The 23750-nt window shown below is 38.2% G+C and overlaps 1 protein-coding gene across 2 annotated transcripts in view; it reads right to left on the bottom strand.

Annotated features, from left to right (window-relative positions):
- Positions 1-23750, bottom strand: part of CPQ (carboxypeptidase Q) — a 925692-nt gene that overhangs the window by 88812 nt on the left and 813130 nt on the right. For both annotated transcript variants that reach the window (XM_057497874.1, XM_036875582.2), the window contains exon 7: positions 6265-6466. In XM_057497874.1, coding sequence (XP_057353857.1) covers positions 6265-6466 — 202 coding nt within the window. The remainder of the gene's footprint in view (positions 1-6264; positions 6467-23750) is intronic.

Consider the following 23750-nt stretch of genomic DNA (forward strand, 5'->3'; position numbering starts at 1 on the left):
GAAGATTTTAAGGAAGGAGAAGAGATGACCAGATACAGTTGCTACTCTTAGTTGCTTACCAATGAAAAGCCTCATCTTCTTCCTAAAGAATCTCAATTTTTCTCATACATCAGGACTTTTTCACTCTAGGCCCAGGAAATAAAATTTTTTCAATATTAGGTAGTCTTGGTTTCCCTTCCATTGCCACTGCCTAATTTTGTAAGCACACATGTAACAAACACGTGTTACAGTTTTGGCCTTGAGATTGAGGACAAAACCTGCTTTGAGCTTCTGGATGATATTTCCTCACGTTAAAAAGGGATATCCATTATGGACATTCTCACTTCCACTGACATGTCTCAGAATTAGTTGCTTGGACTGACTGCAGTCACCCTGGGACCATGAGAGGACAGGCCTGATGACAAAAGCCAACATGCCGAGGATGGCAACGTGGACAGGCCTGAAGACCAAGGTGCCTGATGGGGCTGGTGACTAAGTTGTGTTCTGAGACTACTCTCTCCAGAATGCCTCCTGACAAATTAGATATACTTGATTCTTATATCTTATTTATTTTGCAGTGAAAAGCATCTCAACTATAGACTGATTTTCAATTTAGAAAGTTCACTGTGGAAGCAGTGAGCCAATTACTTGAAAGAGGACTAAGAATGTCAGGTGGGATGTTAGTGGAAGGCTGATGAGACAAGGTCTGTGAGGTGGAGAGAAAGGAATGGGTGTAAGAACAAGAGGAACTTGGAGTAAACAGGACTTAGAGGCCACTGTGGTTTCTGGATGGTGATGCCGGTCAATGAAATAGGGAACAGAGAAGGAGGACACATGTGGGGACAGGCAGTTATCATACCCATTTTGCATACGAGATAACCAAGTCTCACTCACTAGACTGAATAGTCTGTGAGAGTATGAGTCATGTCTACCTTCTTTACTACTGATTCCCCAGTGCCATAAAGGAACTGATTAACAAGAATGCTTAACAATAAATAAGTGAAACTGAGAAAAATTACATCATTTGCCTAACATAGCACATGCAGTTAGAAGTTGTGAAACCAGAACACATACTCTTAATTCTTTCCAGTTGACTGTCTACTACATGCCAACAATATCAGAAAAAGGTAACTCTTAGATTCTGAAGCAGAGAGGAAACTCATATTGGTAAATATGGTATAAGGGTGGGCTCACTCCCTCACGTCACATTAAGAATGTACCTAATTTTTTCCATTGATATATATTTATGCAGGAGTTTCTAAAGAATGAAGATGTTTAAGAAGAATACATTTAAGGACATCTGAGAACCATGGGTTATATCATATTACTGACATATTCACATATTCATGCTCTCATTCTAATCTGGAGCTCATACTCGAAGAATCAGGCAATAATTAAAGATTTAAATCCTGTCACCTGGAGTGAATAGAGACTAACCTAAGTCCCTCATAGACTATATTAAGTCATACTCTTGCATTGTCATTTTATGTCTACTGCCATTTTTATGTTTGAGGATCGTTAAAGTACTAGAAAACATTACTCAACAACTTCTCTCAGTCTTTACTCCTTTAAGAAAAACAATCCTAATTGTTCTAGCATCCCTAAATTGTATCTTTCTTCCAACATTTTTTCTCTAGGTCTCTTTCCTCAGCATCCTAATTTTCTCCACGTTCTTAAACTGAAGGACCCAAAGCTTGTTGAGAAAATAATTATTTCTATGTTTTTCTTTCTTCTCTTAGTCAGGTTTACAAGAATTTAAATGTTTCCCCAAATTAAACTAAGAGCTACAGAGGTGGCAAAGAAGTTGACACCATTGGCTTTCAGCTCAAAGAACTGATCAGTGGGTATAGGAGGCAGGATACACATAAACTAGTAATCCAAGAACAATATTAGTGTGTAATTCATGGGTCAGACTGTGGGATGCAGAAGTGTTCTAGAAATGTAGAGAAGCAATAGAGTGCTATGGGCTGTTAAGGAAGGGTTCATGGACACTGATGAATACAGGGTTTGGCCTTAAAGAGCATCTAGGATTTGGAGGGAATGAGTTGGAAGGAGTATGGAGGGAAGTGGAAATGGGGAAAGGCTGGAGTATAGAGATATCTGGAACAGAGAGCTTATGTGGAAAATAGTTCTGAGATACTTGTTAAAGTTTTCCCCCACAGAAGCATCGTATTTCTGTTGATAGTTATCCTGTCCACCACAGACATCATCTAGACGAATGAAGGACATCATTTCTCCTCTCTAAAGATGATCCTTCCATAAATTGATCTATTTGGTTTCTATAATTAATGGAAATCACACTGAATTTTAATTCTATCTATGCTTTTAATTAGTATTTCACTATTGAGTATGCATAGAACATTTGAAAAATAGGCACTCAGCCATCAGACTACAAAAATTTGGTAGGCCTAGGACATGGAAGGGGCTCAATAAATAATTATTTAATCAATGGAAGAAAGCAAAGAAAAGGAGGAAAGGAAGGGCAGAGTTTGGAAATATTATTTCTTATTAATTTTTCAGAAGTTAGGTGAACAGTTAGTCATAACTTAATTACTATTTTGAATCCTATCTTTAGGTTTAAGTCATAACTTGCCAGGTCTTCAAGAATATAGGTTACACAACTGGTATATTTTAATTTTCTTTTTCAGATTAAGTGTAGTTCTTCTTCTTCATCTTTTTCTAAAGTTCCTAAAATTTTCAATCAGCAACAATATTAACATTAGTAGTTCCATTATTTCTATCAAATTTGAAATACTAAAAGATAGCTCACAGTAACAGAGGAAGATAGTAATAATTTGGTTCTATCTCACCATACTCTAAAGGAAATAAAAAAAGGATGTCATGAAACATTTGTTGCAGTCTAAATGAAGCACTGACTTTATCTAAACCTTCCTGAACTACAGAGGTGGGGGGGGGGGGCAGGGAGTGGATAGAACAAAGAATGTGAGAAGAAATAAGTAGTTATTTACAATAGCAAACTCCTTTCCCCAGGGATAAATTATGCTGGAGCAGGAATGAACTAAAATTCTTTGCATAAGCAAGAGCTGAGTTAGATAAATATTTCAGACACTACCATAGATTTGGAAGACCATCTCTGCATTCCAGACTCCCCTGTGCTGTTGCAAATTGTGGGAAAGGGCCACCAGCCTTGAAACCAAAGTGGTCTGTTCTCAGGGTGATTTCTGCACTTAAGAGCAGGATAGACTTGGACAAGTCATTTAGTCCCTCTGAGTCCTTTTCTTCACCAAAGTCATTTAGTTCCTCTGAGTTATTTCTTCACCAGCAAAATAGGGATAATTGTATCTCCTTCTTAAGATGATTGTTTGGAGATAAGAAAGACAGTGTTTGCAAAAAGCATCACGGAGTGCCTGATAAATAGCAGCAGCTCTATAAATTGTAACTCATATTCATTCTTAAGCAACCATAATGGGGCTCAAATTCTCCATTCCACTCCATTAGTTAGTGATCTGACCTCACCACCAGAGGGAAAAGGCCTCCTCACCTTTGTGAAGACAATCAAATCAATTTGTTCATTCCAAACAGAACCATTCTTATGAATACCTACATGGAAGGAACAAAGCTAGAGACAATTCTCAATTATACAACTCAACAAAAGCAAGAAATACCTGGGAGGAGGGAGTACAAGTTTTTTTGTTCTCCTTCTGTTTTTGGTTTCAGCTCCTTACCTCCCCTTTATCCACCCCCAGTCTCTATTCTGATCCACCTACAATCTGTCAGTCTTTTCCTCCAGACCTACCACAGAGCAAACTTATTTAAGTTTTCTTAAATTTTAAGAAGATTCATATTGAAAATTTTACTACTCAGGAAAAATCTAAAATTTAAAATAAATTGTTTCATACAATTTAAAAAACAAACTCCTTTCCCTGAGATCATGATTTAAAATAACATGTATGCAGAGATTCTCAGTTCTGACCGGATGAGGCACAGCCCTGTAAATGCAAATGTTGTTTCCATATATTTTGAATATGTTAAAATAAACACAAATGATTGGAGAGAATCTGGGTCCTTGTATTGAGGTAGAATAGGGGAAGTGTTAGAATAAAAGAAGGTTCAAGGACACCATCAGAAGAACAATAAGGCTTCCTACAGTATGGGAGAATATATTCATAAGCAACATATCCAACAAGGTGTTAACATTCAAAATATATAAAAACTCACATGCCTCAACACCCAAAAAGCAAATAACCCAATTAAAAAATGGGCAAAGGATATGAACAGACACTTCTCCAAAGAAGAAATTCAGAATGCCAACAGGCACATGAAAAGATGCTCCATATCTCTAATCATCGGTGAAATGCAAATTAAAACCACAATGAGATATCACCTCACATCAATTAGGATCACCAACATTCAAAAGACAAGAAACAACAAATGCTGGTGAGGATGCGGATAAAGGGGAACCCTCCTACACTGCTGGTGGAAATGTACATTAGTTTAACCATTGTGGAAAGCAGTATGGAGGTTCCTCTAAAAACTAAAAATAGAAATACCATTTGGCCCAGTGATTCCACTCTTAGGAATTTACCTGAAGAAAACAAGATCCCTGATTCAAAAAGACATATGCACCCCTATGTTTATCACAGCACTATTTGCAATAGCCAAGATACGGAAGCAACCTAAGTGTCCATCAATAGATGAATGGATAAAGAAGAGGTGGTACATATACACAATGGAATGTTATTCAGCCATAAGAAGAAAACAAATCCTACCATTTGCAGCAATATGGATGGAGCTAGAGGGTATTATGCTCAGTGAAGTAAGCCAGGCAGAGAAAGACAAGTACCAAATGATTTCACTCATTTGTGGAGTATAACAACAAAGCAAAACTGAAGGAACAAAACAGCAGCAGTCTCACAGAACCCAAGAATAGATTAACAGTTACCAAAGGGAAAGGGACTGGTGAGGGTGGGTGGGGAGGGAGGGAGAAGAGGATTGAGGAGTATCTTGATTGGTGCACATGGTGTATGGGCAGAGTCATAGGGAAGGCACTATGGCACAGGGAAGACAAGTAGTGACTCTTTGGCATCTTATTATGCTGTTGGACAGTGACTGTGATGGGGTGAGGGGGGGACTTGGTAATATGGGCGACTGTAGTAACCACAATGTTTTTCATATGAAACCTTTATAAGAGTATATATCAATGGTACCTTAATAAATAAATAAAAGAATAAAGGAAGACTCCTCCCATTTTTAATTATGAAAGACAATCATAAACTTAAAATCCAAAGCATGCTTTAAAAATATTTATAATATCTCAAGAATAAGCTTTTTAAAAATCTTAATTCCATGCAGTGTGCTGTCGGTGAAACTCCTCTGCAGGCTGAAAAAAAAAGCTGGAGTGGTGTGGGTCTGCAGAGCCACTTTTTTTTTAAACTTGTGAAATGTTTTGTAGCCATAGAAATGGTTCTAGAAACAGTAATGCTAAAACCATTGAAAAGCTGGACTTCCTGTTTGCATAGTACAAATACAGAAAAATTTGCTAATGGATCCTTCAACAATGGCTTTGATTGTGGATAATGAGGGAACAATCTCAGGTCAAAGAAGCTTAATATCCTCAATAGTCCTTTCTCATGGCTAGTCCAGGGCAATGCTGTGATGTAGTATAAGTTTGTCTTCTTTGAGACTTGTCCCATTTTCTAGTCCTATAACATCCCTAGGCCTACTCCTATTACATAATTTCATCCCTGCCCAGACACTGTCTTCAAAATATCAACCTGGTAAATCACTGATCAGGGTAAACTAGTTTATGTACAACCTCTTTTAGGAGTCTTTGCACTAAGAAAAAATGATTAGAGGAAGTATCCCATCTTCAAATCATAAAATTCTGATGGTAAAATTTCACATACCACAATCTTTGGGTAGGGAATTATCTGGGTCTAAGAAGACTTCCTAGCACAGACTAGAACTAGAAGGATATTGTTAGTAGTAATTGCCTTTTACTCCTCAAATTTTGGTTTTGAGAGCACCATTTAGATAAACAAAAAACAAAAAACTGATTTCCAGGCCTAATTGCAGAATCATGAAATCAGAATCTCTGGGAGTGATGGAGCTTATAATTAGGAAAGAGAAGATGGATGGATAAATAAATAAAATGAGTATTATTATGCCAAATTTGGAAATCATCAGATTATAGCTTATAAACAAAAGTTTAGGTTTCCATGCATTAACTGGCTTATCAGTATCCACTGCGGAATGTTAGTATAAAAATTTTATTTTACATTGGCAGCAGGTATAGGGAACACCAACTTCATCTTTTGGTCTTACCAGGCACTCCAGCTTGGATCCAGAAGTTAATGTCTGTCCCCTCTCCAGCCCCAAAGACCTGTGTGGTATTGATGGGCTGCAGCAGGCTCATGACTTGCTCCATGATGGCCCTGGCCTTTTCACTTCCAGTGAATTGCAACCCAGAAGGTAAGAAGGTTCCCAGGTCAGACTCCATCACCAGGCTGTAGTTGGAAATATTTGCCTAAACAAAAGAGAGAAGCATTTAGTTAGTATTTGTTGTATCTTTGCTTTCTCCTTAGGAACTATCAAACAACAATAATGAAATATCTTCTCACCAGTTCTTGCCAAAACACATCTTGCTGTGCCTTACTTAGGGTCTGGTCTGCATATTACTACCTAAGCATTTTGACATGCACAATTACTCATCTTGGGACCTGCCAAACTCGAGTTGATTTGGAAAGATTAAAAAATATAAAGCCCCGTACTAAAGTCACTCAATTATCTGTTAGCAATAATATTCTTTCAACCAATTTTTTTAAAAGCCTACTGTGTACCAGGATACAATTTGTCTTCTATGGTGGGTATCTCTAGATAGTGTTAGCTGTGCAAAGTCAAAAAAAGGTATGCCCTATGGATCTATATCTCTACCCCTCTTTCTTCTAAACAGGTATTCTATCCAATTTTAATTCTGAGGTTTACTGAAGATTAAAGGCATCAAACTGACAGGTTTGTTTTGGGTTTCTAATGTTGTAGTTCCAGCTGTAGACTCCCCAGGGAGGGAGGTAATAGAATGACACATGAAATGCTCCTCTGTGTGAATCCCAGCAATTTTGCCAGGCCTTTTGTTTGTTAACTCTTTCCAAATAAAGTCTGGTAAGAAAGCAACAGTGACTTCACGCAGCCAATATCGTCATTGCAAGAGCTTAGAATAAAAGAGGCTCTCACCAGGTTGCATGGCTAAATTGCCACGTGGCCCTAAGACCTGCAAGTTTCAGGCCCTTCTAAGTGGCCTGGCCATCTGTTTCTCAGGAGCAGACTGATCAACTGCTACCAACAGCTATTTCGTTGGAGTTATTTCCAAGCTATCCTTAGACAGCACTGCTATTCGTTCCTCATTATTCACCTAGTAAAAATCAATAACATTTGTACAGTATTTCCAGAAAACTTTCACATTTGTAATCTTTGATCTTCTCTCATACCCACAAAGTAGAAAAAGCAGCTTTATGGCTGATGCTGTTTTATATATAAAAGGAACTGAGGATCAGAGAGGTCAAGTGATTTGCTCACAGTCACACAGCTGGCAAATGGTAGAGCTCGGTCTGAAATCCTATGCTTTCCAAGACTCCACACTGCCACTGCTAGCATGGGATAGAGTAAAGAGTAACAATTGTTCTGAATTAGAATTTTTCACTTACATAACAATTTTAGGGTTGCATAAGTTTATTATATTTTTTCTAGAATAGATTCCTTTTTACACTGACTTCCTAACGCCTGCCACGGAACTAACTCCCTGGAGTTACAAGGGCAGGAGCAGCGGCCAGCTCTAAAGGAGGATGCTGCCAGTATCTACGGGACCGAACGGGGTGGGCCAACATTTTGCTGTTGTTAATGATAAGAAAGTTGTTAAGCAGAAGTCTTCTCATTTTTCCGCTCTCACTTCTAAGGGGTTTCTGTCCTCATGGTGACTTTCAGAGAAAGGCCAAGGCCATTTATAATAAAAAGTGCTACCTCAGCTTTCAGCTCTGGCTCCTGCACAATGGCAGCATCATTAGAGTTAATAATATGCAAAATATTTGCATTAATGTCTTACATTCAGGTCTTGTTTAACTAGCACACTGATGTTAGGTCAGCAAGTGGACATGTGATTTAGCTATCCTAATCCTCACCCATTGTATGCCCTTCTACTCCCCACTCCAAGCTCTCTCTGTCCTTTTTAAAAAGAATAGGAATATCACAATACATTTGCAAGTAAAAATACAATTGGATAATCTTATAATGCTAGGGTTCCCATATTGCGGCAGATTCCATCCTTAATGACTAAAAAAGTGCTCCTAATTATGTACTATTAGGTTCAGGTGGGGCCAGGTAGCAGTTTGGCTGTCAGACCCAACACTAATGAGCAATGTGATGAGATGCACATAGCCCTGGACCCAGTCTTCTCTATTCCTGACTCAGCGACTGACATGCTGGGCTAGCAGGTGGGTGACTGGCTTTCTCCCTCTGTCCCCATGTGGTGTTATCTTGGCCTTTGGTTTCTCTTGCATGCTGGGACAAATGCTCTTTTCCAAAGCTTGAAACTGAGCCTACACACATGGAGCACTAATTGCCTTTAAAGGAAAGACCTTTGTAGCCCAAGTGAAATGGTCGCATGAGTTGAACTTTCCAGGGTTCTAACAAAACGTGCACTAAGGAGTTCTTAGCCCTCTTCAACTGCAAATGAACAGATGTGTTAGGGACAAGGGACTCCACAGTTCATGAAGCCATTATGCAATATCATATGATATTTATAGGACCATAGAGAATAATGTATATAAAGGAGCTTTCAAAGGTGCTGCACACTATATACGTGGCAGCCAGGTTAGCAGAGAGATGAAGAGTATGAGCTTTGGAATTATTCAGACTGGGTTTGATCCTCAGATTAACCAATCACTGGCTGTGTGACTTTGAGCAGTCTGTGACCTCTCAGTTTCTTCTTCCATGAAGTGGGCATGATAATGGTGGTCAGCTCATGGAGTTGTAAGAAAGAAGGTATCATGAAGATTGGTGCATAATCAGTGCTTGATAAAGAGCTGTTACTGGTCTTACCACTAAGCACCAGTACCTCTCAAGATGGTTTCCATTTAAACCATTAGCTGCTTATAAGCAGTGCTTCATATATGTCTGATACTATGTGAAATGCTTTACAGCTTATCCATGTAATGCTCACAATCATTCTATGAAGTAAGCACTATAGTTCTCATTTCATGGATGAAGTAAATGAAGTTTAGTCAGATTAACTCATTTTCCCTAGGTTACCTAGCTAGTAGGTGAAGCAGCCAGAATTCAATGCAGAGGCCTGCCACTCCAAGCCTGTGAGCTCAACCCTCCACACCCTGTTTGGTAAAGCTTACTTCTCACTGTCAAGCCACACTGTCAAGTCCTCACCTCGAATTTAAAAATACAGGGACTGTAGTTAAACAAATGTATAAGGCTTAAAATTTTTGTTCATGATCATAATACAAGGTCTACTTGAACAGAATTTATCATCCCTGCTAATAAAGTAATTTGATGAAGCAAAGAGAGAAATGAAAAAACACAAAAACAAGTTCTTACTCCACAATTTCCTTCCAACTAGACATAAAAAGCCTAAAATAATAAAACATCTTTTCAAGTTGAATTAGACAGGATGTGCAGAAGTCAGTAAACCAGAATTCTGGCATAGGTAAGAGACATGTTTGATTTCCATTTATGTAGAATATTATTAGCTGCTGCTAACATGGTGCCAGCATTCTATAGTTTTGTATTTATATATAAACATCCCTATGTTTTCAATAAAGAACTAAGAAAACGAACCACACACCATCCATGACACTGCTTTTTCTCCTCGCTTATGGAGTCATTGTCTAATTGTTAGCACATGGTGAAGGACTTGGGAAAACAAAATGTCTGTGCACAAAGGAACTGGAATAAGCTGGGTCACTGGGCTACTAGAACTGCTGCTTCTCAGGAATGTGTCATCACAAACGTGTCATCACCAACAGCAAACATCACAAACATTCCTTACTGTGCCTGAGTTGCTGGGGACACACTCAATATAGGTTTGAAAAGCTGTTTATAGCTACTGACAATGGAGCAGAACCATGCTTGCTTCACTCAACCCATTATAGCTCACATAACAAGATATTTGTCTTCCTGTTTACAAGATGCAGGAAGAAGCCTACTTCTAGAGACCGAATGCTTTATTGCTGAGATAACCAGCACCCACTGACAAGCTGGGGCATATAGGCATATGTGCAGCTCAAAGATAAGCTCAGATATTATCTGTAAACCCCCACTTTGCTCTTTTAATAAAGAGAAACACCTCTTTATTAGGAGCCATGGAAACTGTCATTCATTGCCATATAATTTAAACATAATGTAACATAGAGAAATGCTTTGGGATAACTTCCTGGGTTGGGAACGATGGGTTACTGTCATGCTAGAATCACATCCTATCACACTTCTTTCCTTTTTTCTTTTTTTAAGGGACATATTATTCTGCCAAAGAACAATTTGGTAACCATTAGCATTCTTTGGGTGTGGTGCAAGATTAAAAAGAAGAAAAGTATTTAAAGTACATATTGTATGTTTTTATATGCTTACTCCCTAATATAAACACAAAAATGATTGTGTTCTTTCCTTTTGTAAAATTCCATATGATTCTTCTTCAGAAATACAGACCCAAGTTCAACAATATTTCCTTTTCCCCCAAACCTGGCTTCTCTGTTTTAAAGCTTATATTTCTCATAACCTAAGTAATGTATCTCTGATGTTGACCTAAAGTGATGTCACAATCCCAAAATCGAAGGGGAAAAGAGTCTTAATTATTTGAATTAGTCACATCCTCCTCAATTCAATCTTCAAAGAAATAAATTCCATCCTGATACACGGTAAACAGCCTCAGTACCACTTTCTGCCTTTACGGATGACAGCAGTGACGCTGTGTTCGAATGGTAAGCGCAAAGCAAGTTCTCAGAAGCAAATCATCTTTTGGTGCTGTGTGCTGAGTTGTTGCAATCATCTTTTCCAGCTGTGCCAGTGACCCTGGAATGCACAGTTCAAGGTGTGGAACTGGGGGGATGGAAGGGGTGAGGGTTCCTCCACAGAACAGTTCAAACAACTGTCATGACTGGATGGTAGGTAAGAATAGGTTTTAATTTCTGATTAGATCTACTCTGAAGTTGAGACTTTTATTTCTGACCATCTCCAATATTGAACAGCACTGGGTACCCAAGGGAGAGCCAGGAAAGGGGTGAAGACAAGGTGGGGTGTCATCACTTATTTTTATCTGACAGCTCAACTGGCAGTAGCTTGTGGAAATGGGCAGTCTTGGGTAAATTTCATTAGTACTAAAATTGCAGACACCTATTGAGGTTTAGCCACCATTCTGCCTGGAGACAGGAACAGAATAAATGGCTTCTGGAGATCCCTTTCAGCCCTATCATTCTCTGTGTGTGCACAGAAGATTCTGTTGTGAGACAAACCTGTGTTTTCAGGCAATTCAATTTTTACAGTGTCATTGGAAGCACTCTAGATCTCAGTGAATTCTCCTCCTGAGCTTGTTAAGGCCCACAGATAGCCCTTAACCATACTGAAAACACATGATCCCTTTATAAATGTCACTATGGTAACGATAGGGCGCATGAGAGCTGAAAATATGGCATAAACATAGGCTAAAAGAAATGTGAATTTTTTAAATATTATACAGGAAATATGAATATCTTCACACTTCTTTTAGGACTAAAAAGAATGCAATATTTAGGCTATGTGGTAGATAGGCTTAAAAAAGGCTTACAGGGAAAATCTCAGTTTTTAATTTTATTCCTGCATGTCAAAGCAGCATAATCAATAGTTAGAATCACTGGGCCTCAAGATCTTCACAATGAAATTTTAAAAAATTAAATTGCTTTAATATAATACACTGGTCAAGAGTTTCATGTTACTAGTTTCATATACATCTCAATATGCAATTGTAGAAGAGAAATCTCCAACACAGCTAGTGCTGTGAAAGCAGCTGTCCATGCTTTTTTCATTCTCTATGTCTTTCAACTCTCTGCCTCTCATGGTATCTTTCTGTCAATCTCTCCTCTTATGCCCACCACACTCCCATCCTTCACTGGGCTTAAAACTTTTATAAGAACTACATTGCCTAAATAAGAAGCCTTCCTTCAGTTGACCTTTCTGCTTTGACACTGTTACATGCTCAATAAACATTAAGATGTGTGTCTTGTGTTGGATGGTGGTGTTTTACCAGCCAAGACAGTGCTTTCTGGGTGACTGCTAATCTTCTCGTGGCTGGTAAGACTACAGCAGCTTCCTTAAATTCCTTTCTAACGATGGCTGAGTTCAGCTTAAAAGCTGACAGGTTATTTCTTTTAAATCTACAGTACTTATTTTCTTGTCCTGCAAAAATAGGCTACTCTATATTCCAGAACCCGAATATTCATTCAGTCCTATGGCATATCATATTGAAACACAATTAATAATTAATTAGCCTTTCTCTGTAGCCTACAGACAAGCAATTAAGCATTTTTGGATTACAACAAAGTTGATATGCTTTCTTTGATCAAGCACTGTTTCTGAAGATTAGTGAAGATGCTTGTCTTGCCAATGGGTTTCAGCCTTGGGCAAGTTCACTATAGATTCAGTGTGACCAAAGAAATGACAGTAGAATGTTCTTGGGGCAACAGGGTTTATTACCTGGCTTGTTCTCCCAGCAGTAGGTCGAGCACTAGAGTTACATCTGCATCCAACAGCTTGCAGGTCTGTAATCCTCCGTCATCTCTACCCCTGCCCAGAACACTGGGCAGAGTTCTTTATATAGTGATTCAGTCAATAATAGCTTATTGCCTACAGGTGTGGAAGCAGTAACCTAGCAACAGGCCAGTTACATCATCGAGTGGTTTAGGTTCAGTGGGGATCCTGGTCATAGGAACTCCAACTTTTTCCACAATGTTAAATACTATTTTAGAAGTAATTTTATTTTCATAAACTTGCCTTGTCTTCTTTGTTCTCAAAAGCACAATAATGGGTTTGAAACCTCATAAAAAACAATAATAACCAAATATGGGCTTCAAGGCTATGGGTTTACTCAAGTGACTTCATACCTACCTCTCCCCTGGTTGCCCCTGCCTAACACTCCAAACCCCTACCTAATATGCTGGGCTCTTGCAGTTTATTCAATTGTTTTTTTATACTACTTTATGCCTGAAAGAATTCTTCTAATCAGAAAAGATCCTAATACCATACCTAAAAAGTATGTAAACTCTCAAGAGCCAAGGAAATGCTATGAAGGCAGGGATCAAATCTGTGAGGATCTCTCTGCCATATCTTCAGCTTAAATACCAGAGCTCAGCACATAGTAGGTGCTCAATAAACATGTGAGGAAAAAGAAAATAACAACCAGGAATATCTGATATGATACCTCAATAGCAATTTGAGGATATAACTCAACTCTAGCTTGTGCTGTCAAGGTAAGAGGGAAGATTGATATATCATAAAGCTCTCATTATCTAGGAAAAGAAAACATGCCATCAACTTCTTGAAAAAAGCAACAATTTCTCCAGCATTCAATTCTAAGGGGAATTATTATGTGGCTCTTTATATGAAGAACATTGAACAAAATAACAGAGTCTCCATTAACAGTTTTAAGAGAGGTAGAAACACATTTCCTAATACTATATCCTGCCTATCAGTGCTTAACTAAAGCAAAAAGCAAAATATTAAGTCATATTTCAGTAAAGGTGTTTCTTCAGGGAGCAAACTATATTTATTCAACAGTTACTGAGATAAAAAGCAGGGAATAATAGACTGACCATACATCCCTGTTTGCTGTTTGCCCTTGGCATTCCCTGTTTATATTCTTTGTCTCGTATGATTAAGATATCTCCTTTCCTTGCAAATGTGTCCTCGTTTTAATAATAGGCCATACTGCCAACCTACCTATGAATGAATTTGTATATAAACATGATTAAGATAGGGTTGCTTCCTTATAAGAGGGCAGAGTTTACCAGCAGAGGCAATAACTAGCAGTTATATTAAATGTGATGAGTTTTATGAAAGAGACATATACAAAGAAGGAAAGGCAACTACTAGCAAAAGTTGGGAAGAGACTGAAAGAGGAGGTAATGAGTGGGTTGAGTGAAGCCCTTGATGGCAAATTCTATGAGAACAGGGATTTTGTAAGTTTATTAGTGCAACCCCAGGACCTCACCACAGGTATTTGATGACACTTGTCAAATGAGTAAGTGAATGAATACTACTATAAGCATCTAAATAATGTTGTCCACATATGTTGCTAAGAGAGGACAAGAGCTTAGGTGATCTATAAAAGAATAAATATGAACATGTAATATAGAGTATCCCTCTCTCAAAAATTAATTGTTCCTCCCAGAATTTTTGTAGTAGTTATCAAAAAATTCAAGATTGAGATCACTAATGAGCATTACATTGCAAGTATTTGATGGAACTAGATTTGACACTTTCTTACTCCTGCAAATGCTTTCTTCCCTAGGCTTCTGGGACCTTGAACTCTTGGCTCTCCTCATCATTGGATACTCCTCATTTCCCATGGCTGGTGTTCTCATCCCCCTGATCTCTCGGTGTTGGGATGGTCAAAACAGTCTAAAGGCTTCTTTTTTTTATCCACACTCTGTTGATGCTCTTGTCCAGCCTTATGGTTTTAAGTCAATGTATATAGTGATGAGTTCCAATTCATATTTCCATGCCTCTCCCCTGAACTCCAGAGTCATATGCAACAGCTACTCGTCATGCCTATCTAAACATCTAATCATGACTTAGTTTCCTCTTGTTGCTGTAACATTACCACAAATTTACTGGCTTAACACAACACAAATTTATTCTCTTATAGTTCTGGATATTATAACTTTGAAATAAGTCATAAAGGGCTTAAATCAAGGTATTGTCAGGGTTGTCTCCTTCTAGAAGCTCTAAGGAAAAATATGTTTTCCTGCCTTTCCAGCTTCTGGAAGTTTCCCCCATTGTTTGGCTCATGGCTCCTCATTACATTGTCTTTCCTTCTGTCATCACATTACTTTCTTCTGCCTTTACTCTTTTTGCTTTTCTCTTATAAAGAGGGCACAAGTCAGTAAACACAAATCCACATTTCTAGCTACTGAGTCTAAAAATTTTGATAGCCTGAAATTCTTGACTCCTTTCTTACTTTTATGCCAAATATGTAATCTATCAGCAAATCCTGTTGGCTTTAATATCAAAACAGATCTACTGTGCAACAACTTCTCACCAGTTTTATTGTTATCATCTGGCCCAAGCCACTATCATCCCTTGCCTGAAGTATTGCAATAGCTTCCTGTCTCCCTATTTCAACCCTTGCCAAAATTTAGTATATTTTCTACACAGGAGCCAGAGTAGTCCTGTTAAAAAATCTATGTCAAATGGTGATATTCTTCCTCTCGAACCCTGTGTGTGGCTCCCATCTCACTCAGGGTAATAGGCAAAAGTCCTTTTATTCACCTGTAAAGCCCTAGATTTAGACATATCTTGACCTTCCATAACTTCTCTGACCTTATCTTCTCCACTTTACTTTCACTGCAACAACCATCTTCAGTTTCTCAATAATGCCTGGGTCCTGAATCTTTTGCACTTGCTACTTCCTCTGACTGTTGCCTCTTCCTCTGATGATCTCTCATTTCCTTCAGTGTTCTGTTGAAAGGTTCTTTTCTTAGGGAAGTCTTCCTGACCACCTTATATCAAAGAAGACCTCGCACAACACTCCTGATAGCACTCTCTGCCTCATTTTTCTCCTTTGTATCAATAGTAAGAGTTACCTGTGTTGTCGGTCTCTTCCTGGATTAACGTTAGGTCTCTGATGGCAGAGACTTTCCTGTTGTGTTTACTACTTGTGATACATTGTTTAATGGCTACATCCCTTCTTTCCCTGTATGAATGCCCTTTTCCAATGTGAATTTGCCATTCCTTTCATCGAGAGATGCAATCTCTTCCTCCATCCCCTGAATCTGGGCTGGCCTTGTGCCTTTCTTTAACCAGTAGACTCTGGCAGAAGTGGCCACTTATGACTGCAGAGAATATGCTGTAAAAAGTCATGTAACTGCGACCTTGATCTTTTGCTGCCCTGATACTGATACGTAAAGAAGCCTGGGCTAGTCTCCTGGAGGATGAGATATTACATGGGGAGCACAGCCCAGCTGAGAGCCATTCCCTGCCTCCATACATACAAGTGTGGCCATCTTTGACTATCCAGCCCAGCCAAGTGGCTGGATGACCACACCCTCAGTGACCAGGTAAAATGCAGGACACCCAGTTAAATTTGAAGTTCAGATAAACAACATATACCTTTTTAGTATAAGTATGTCCTGTGTGGTCTTTCGAAGCATGTAGGCTCCCTAATGACAGGGAGCTCCCTAATGACAGGGTGCCTGGAACAGCACTGAGAATGTGTAACAGATGCTCAATAAATATTTGTTGAATGAGTGACCATTCTATGTTATTGCTTCAAAAGAGAACCATATTTTTTATTTAAACTAGATATGTGGATAAGTTTGAATTTTACTATTAAAAGATTAAAGAGTTTGATTTATAATCATGCTCATGTGTTAAATCACATAGGTTTAGGAGTATATCTGTAAGGGGAGCCAAAAATCTTTCCCAAGAAGCACCTTGGTCTCTGCTGGAATGCCTCAGTACTTGCTTAGTTGAATTCCCAGAATTCTTCACCAAAAAAGAGGGAAAAAATATCTTGGCCAGGAAGGATCTGGGGACAAGAGTTACTTGTTTTTTGGTTTTATAATTAAAGAAGCCTCAAGTTGTCTGTAGAATAATGAATTGAACTTTAAAGAAGGCTAAAGAAATAAGCCACTAAGCCATCACCATCTGACATAATCACTTGACTTACTGAATGGTGCCGCATCCAATGGCTTTTATGGGCTGGTGGCTACAACAACCATGAGAGAAGGAGATGAGAGATGTCTCCACATCGGGAGTAAGGAGAACACAGCTCAGGGGTTGTGACTCCCAATGAGGCTCATAAGAATGGGATGGAAGAGGAGGCCTGTGGAGATGGAGGAGGAGGCCTGTGGTCAGTATCCTTGGGACTAGAAGATCTGGATGAAGAGACAGAGCCTGTACGAGCACTACAGCCCCTGGAGAACAAACACAGCAATCCCAGCATTGACAGCACAGAAGCTGAACTTCCACCAGACAGGATACAGAGGTGCTGAAAGAAGGGAAAGTGCTACTGTTAATAGAGACTGAGTGTTTCTACCGAATGACAATGGCTGTCTTTAGACCTCTCCTCTGAACTTAGGGCTCTTACACCAAGCCATGTACTTGCCCTCTCTGCAGAATGTCCAATATCTCAATCTCAACATGTCCTGAACAGAGCTCCTGAGCATCACCTCACCCCCTTCTATCCAACTCCTCCCCTTTTAGTTGCTCAGGCCTTAAACTGTGGCATCACACTCGACTCCTCTCTCTCACACTCTGTACACAATTCAACATCAGGATTTTTCCTTAAAATATATCAGGAATCTGACAACTTCTCACCCCTTCCACTGCTCTCATCCTGGTCCAGGCTACCATCATCTCTCACCTGGGCTATTGCCTTGTTCAGTTCTAGTCCCCTTCCATCTAGTCTCAAACCAGCTTCCTGGGTGATCATTCAGGTCATGCTGGTCCTCTGCTCAAAAACTCCAGGATTTCCAGTCTTACTCAGAACTCCTCACCTTGCCTAGAATGCTCTCTTCAGATAGCCACATAGCTCACTTCTTTATTTTCTTTAGGTCTTCACTCAAAAATAACCACCTCAATGAAGTGGTTTACCTTCCCTTCCCCCAACCCCAACAAAGATTCAAACCACCCCCTTCCTATGTACCCTATCTCTGTCCCATGTTATTTTTCTTCTCAGCTGTTCTCTTCATCTAACATACTGTTTTACTTATTTACCCAATTTGCTATCAATCATGATGCCCTAGAATGGAAGTAAGATGAAGGCATAGTTTAGAACAGTGCCTGGAACTTAAAAGGCTCTTGATAAACATGTGCTGAGTAAATGAATAAATATATGTATTTATGTATTTAAACAGACATATGTGTGTGTGTGTGTATGTAAATCTGGCAAACATATAATTAGATGCTCTTTGGGATGATGGGTGGTGGTAAAGATAATGATGATGAAGTGGTTGCTAGTGTTGGTGATAAGGAAGCCTCAGTTTTTAGGATTTTGTTTTGTTTTGTTTTCAATCTTCTCAAGCAAGCATAGGGTTCAACAATGAAGGGTTCCCAGAAGCATTTGTAGAGTGATAGCAGTAAACAAAATGGCCTTCAATTATCTAACTACTCTAAGTGAAACTTCTAAGTTTCCTTCAATGGAATAATAAGGTACTCTCATTCTGGAAGCCGTGTGGCAAAAGTCATCTCCGTGTCAAGTGAAAACAGGGCTGACTATATCCTTTGCAGGCCCTGTGTCATCATGATTTCACCATCAAAGTTGAGAGTCCCCAGCATGCAAGGCTTGCCAAAATACAATGGCCATAGGAGGAGAAGAGGATAAGCAGTAACAACTGAACTGCCAAGGTCTGTTTTAAATTTTACTTTAAAATATTAAATAATTTTTAAAAGAACCCTTACGATTTGTTATGCTAAACTTAGTATAACATGACACTAATAATACACAGTGTAATCAGTAAGACCCAGTTACAGAAACTAATAAATGCATCCTGGGACTGCTTATAGCTTTGACAATTGCTTCACATACTTTGTAAGTTTTAAAGTATTCAGACAAAATGAAGGAAAATAATAAACAGATGCGGCAATTTAGCTTTGAGAAGAGTTAAGGTAATTTAATAGGTATAGTTTAGACAAAAGGAGACTAAGGAATTATACCGATTACAGAAAAAAGATACAAATAGGTACCTGTATTGAGCTAAGGGAGGTATAGAAAAATGATTTCCCTCATCTGAGAACAGTAATGAGCAGCAGCAGTAATCACGCAAAGGCAGAAGAGGAAAATAGCTGTGGTAGAAAATAGCATCAAATATGTTGGAAATAATGATCATTCTGAGAAGCCACCTGAGGACCATTTAGGTGAGACTGAACACTAGAAATGCTCGAGGCAAACTGAATAAAAGCTGTTAGGCGCACAGACCTTGCTCCAAGTCTCTCTTTGGATATTTGCTATCTTCATAAGGGTATTACTGGTGTTCGAAGGAGATACAGGTGATTAGGGTAACAGCTCTGAGGGGCTGTCAGTCTGAGTCGGGTGGATACTGTAATTCCCACATCAATGGTGATTCCCACTGGGGAGCTGGAGGAGGTAATGTACAGATGCTACTAGCATTTGACACAGTTCTTAGCAATTAGATGAAAAATACTGAGTTAATTACTTTGGGCCTCAGTTTATGCATTTGTAAGATGGGGCTAATAATATTTTGCAGGTTTATTCTAGAGAAGGAGTTCTTAATTTGTCATTCCTTGGGGGTTCATAAATGTGAAGGTGGTCTGTGAACTTGAATGGGAAAAAATTGCATCTTTGTTTTCATTAATCTCTATACAAAATTTAGAATTTCCTTCAATTATGAACGTAAGTAACAAACCACAGTAGTATAAGCAGGATCTCTTTGTTGCTAATAGAAATGACAGTTATTTTCATATCATATTATATCTGTTGTAGATATCTTAATCTTTTTTATTACTACTTTGAAATTACAGTAATAATCAGATAATAGTGCAAGATCTTTTTATCTTATGCATTTTTAAAGGACATATGACTAGATCATATTTAGTTTAAAAATTGTGATAACTGTACTTTAATAAATCCATGTCCTTGTAATACTATGCATTTATTTTATACATTCAAAAATATTATTGGAGAAGATAGGCTTTACCAGACTGCCAAAGTGGTCCATGGGGCAAACAATGCTCTTGAAACTTTCTTGGTTAAGTGGTAGCTTTTCTTTTGTTTATTAAGGTATCATTGATATACAATCCTATGAAGGTTTCACATGAGCAACATTGTGGTTACAACATTCACCCATATTATCAAGTGCCCCCTTACACCCCATTGCAGTCCCTGTCCATCAGCGCAGTAAGATGCTATAGAGTGATTACTTGTCTTCTCCGTGCTATACTGCCTTCCTCATGACCTACCTATATTATGTGTGCTAATTATAACGCCCCTTAATCCCCTTCTACATCCCCCCCCTTCCAAATTCCTTTTGGTAACCCCTAGTTCCTTCTTGGAGTCTGTGAGTCTGTTGCTGTTTTGTTCCTTGTTTTGCTCTGTTGTTATACTCCACAAATGAGTGAAGTCATTTGGTACTTGTCTTTCTCCACCTGGCTTATTTCACAGAGCATTAGCTCCATCCATATTGCTGCAAATGGTAGGATTTGTTTTCTTCTTAGGGCTAAATAATATTCCATTGTGTGTATGTACCACCTCTTCTTTATCCATTCATCTACTGATGGACACTTAGGTTGCTTCCATTTCTTGGCTATTGTAAATAGTGCTGCAATAAACATAGTGGTGCATATGTCTTTTTGAATCAGGGATCTTGTTTTCTTTGGGTAAATTCCTAGGAGTGGAATAACTGAGTCAAATGGTATTTCTATTTTTAGTTTTTTGAGGAACCTCCGTATTGCTTTCCACAATGGTTGAACTAATTTACATTCCCACCAGAAGTGTAGGTGGGTTCCCCTGTCTCTGCATCCTCACCAGTGTTTGTTGTTCCTGGTCTTTTGGATGGTGGCCATCCTAACTGGTGTGAGGTGATATCTCATTGTGGTTTTAATTTGCATTTCTCTGATGATTAGCGATGTGGAACATCTTTTCATGTGCCTGTTGGCCATCTGAATTTCTTCTTTGGAGAAGTGTCTGTTTAGATCCTCCACCCATTTTTAATTAGGTTATTTGCTTTTTGGGTGTTAGGGCATATGAGCTTTTTATATATTTTGGATGTTCACCCCTTATCAGGTATGTCATATATAAATAAATTCTCCCATACTGTAGGATGCCTTTTTGTTCTGCTGATTGTGTCCTTTGCTGTACAGAAGCTTTTTAGTTTGATGTAGTCCCATCAAACTTTGATGTTAATTTTTGCTTTTTTTTCCCTTGTCCAAGAAGATGTGTTCAGGAAAAAACTGCACATGTTTATGTCCAAGAGATTTTTGCCTATGTCTTCTATGAATTTTATGGTTTTAGAACTTACATTCAGGTCTTTGATCCATTTCGAGTTTACTTTTGTGTATGGAGTTAGACAATAATCCAGTTTCATTCTCTTACATGTAGCTAACCAGTTTTGCCAACATCAATTGTTGAAGAGGGTGTCACTTCCCCACTGTATATTCATGGCTCCTTTATTGTATATTATTGGCCATATATGTGTGGGTTTAAATCTGGACTCTCTATCCTGTTCCATTGATCTATAGGTCTGTTCTTGTGCCAATAACAAATTATCTTGATTACTGTGGCTTTGTCATAGAGCTAGAAGTTGGGGAGTGTAATCTCTGCAGCTTTATTCTTCCTTCTCAGGATAGCTTTGGCTATTTGGGATCTTTTTTGGTTCATACAAATTTTAGAACTATTTGTTCTAGTTTGTTGAAGAATGCTGTTGGTATTTTGATAGGGATTGCATTGAATCTGTAGATTGCTTTAGGCAGGATGACCTTTTTGACAATATTAATTCTTCCTATCCATGAGCACAGGATGTATTTCCATTTATTGGTGTCTTCTTTAATTTCTCTCATGAGTGTCTTGTATTTTTCAGGGTATAGGTCTTTCATCTCCTTGGTTAGGTTTATTCCTAGGTATTTGATTCTTTTTGAGGCAATTGTAAATGGATTTGTTTTCCTGATTTCTCTTTCTGCTAGTTCAGTGTTAGTATATAGGAATGCAACAGATTTCTGTGTATTAATTTTGTATCTTGCAACTTTGCTGAATTCAGATATTAGTTCTAGTAGTTTTGGGGTGGATTCTTTAGGGTTTTTTATGTACAATATCATGTCATCTACAAACTGTGACAGTTTAATTTCTTCCTTACCAAACTGGATGCCTTTTATTTCTTTATGTTGTCTAATTGCTATGGCTAGGACCTCCAGTACTATGTTGAAGAAAAGTGGGGTAAGTGGGCATCCTTGTCTTGTTCCCAGTTTTAGAGGAAAATCTTTCAGCTTCTCACTGTTAAGTATGATGTTGGCTGTGGGTTTGTCATATATGGCCTTTGTTATGTTGGGGTGCTTGCCCTCCATAACCATTTTGTTGAGAGTTTTTATCATGAATGGATGTTGAATTTTGTCAAATGTTTTCTCAGCATCTATGAGGATGATCATGTGATTTTTGTCCTTCTTTCTGTTGATGTGGTGTATGTTGATGGATTTCTGAATATTGTACCATCCTTGCATCCCTGTAATAAATCCCATTGATCATGATGGATGTTTTTGATGTATATTTGAATTTGGTTTGCAAATATTTTGTTGAGTATTTTTGCATCTTTGTTCATCAGAGATATTTGTCTGTAATTTTCTTTTTTTGTGGTGTCTTTGCCTGGTTTTGGCATTAGAGTGATCCTGGCCTTGTAGGATGATTTTGGAAGTATTCCCTCCTCTTCCACTTTTTGGAAAACTTTAAGGAGGATGGATATTAGGTCTTCACTAAATGTTTGATAAAATTCAGTGGTGAAGCCATCTGGTCCAGGAGTGTTGTTCTTAGGTAGTTTTTTGATTACCAATTCAATTTAGTTGCTGGTAATTGGTCTGTTTGATTTTCTGTTTCTTCTTGGGTCAGCCTTGGAAGGTTGTATTTTTCTAGAAAGTTGTCCATTTCTTCTAGGTTACCCAGTTGGTTAAGCATATAATTTTTCATAGTATACTGTAATAATTCTTTGTATTTTTGTGGTGTCCATAGTGATTTTTCTTTTCTCATTTCTAATTCTGTTTGTGTGTGTAGACTTTTTTTTTCTTGACAAGTGTGGCTGGGGGGTTATTTATTTTAATTTTTCAAAGAACCAGTTCCTACTTTCATTGATTCTATTGTTTTATTCTTCTCAGTTTTATTTATTTATGCTCAAATCTTTATTATGTCCCTCCATCTACTGGCTTTGGGCCTTATTTGTTCTTCTTTTTCTAGTTTCATTAATTATTAGTTTAGACTGTTCATATGGGATTGTTCTTCTTTCCTGAGGTAGGCCTGTATTGCAATATACTTCCCTGTTAGCACAGACTTTACTGTGTCCCACAGATTTTGTGGTGTTGAATTATTGTTGTCATTTGTCTCCATATATTGTTTGATCTCTGTTTTTATTTGGTCATTGATCCATTGATTATTTAAGTTGAAACCTCACTGCTCATGATCAAGTCAGCATGATCTTTAGACTCAGATAGACTTTGCTTCTGTAACTCTATAAACACAAAGTATGAGGTATTATATACTATTTCAGTTTTAAAACCCTGTACATTTAATAAAGTTTTATTTTTCCTGACAAACTTTGTTAATCCTAATCACAGTCCTTACAATTGGTAACCCTTAAATCAAAGAAATAGATATCAAATCCTTTTCCAATCAATCTCATGAAGTAACTCTTCAGTTCCCTCTCCCTTCCTCTGGCCCAACCATTATTTTCTAGTTTAAATTTGAGAATACAGTATTTGACATTCTGTTGTTCTAGCTGAAGAGGTGCAAATGTCAGTGATTTTTTAAAGGAAAAGGATGTTTCTTTCACCACTATTCATATGCCAACTGCTTGAGCCAAATTTAAGAGAGGAGGCATAGTCACATAATCTAAACTGTTGCAGCTGGT

Source organism: Manis pentadactyla, chromosome 3 (genome assembly GCF_030020395.1).
Source record: "Manis pentadactyla isolate mManPen7 chromosome 3, mManPen7.hap1, whole genome shotgun sequence".
NCBI classification, from domain to species: Eukaryota; Metazoa; Chordata; class Mammalia; order Pholidota; family Manidae; genus Manis; species Manis pentadactyla.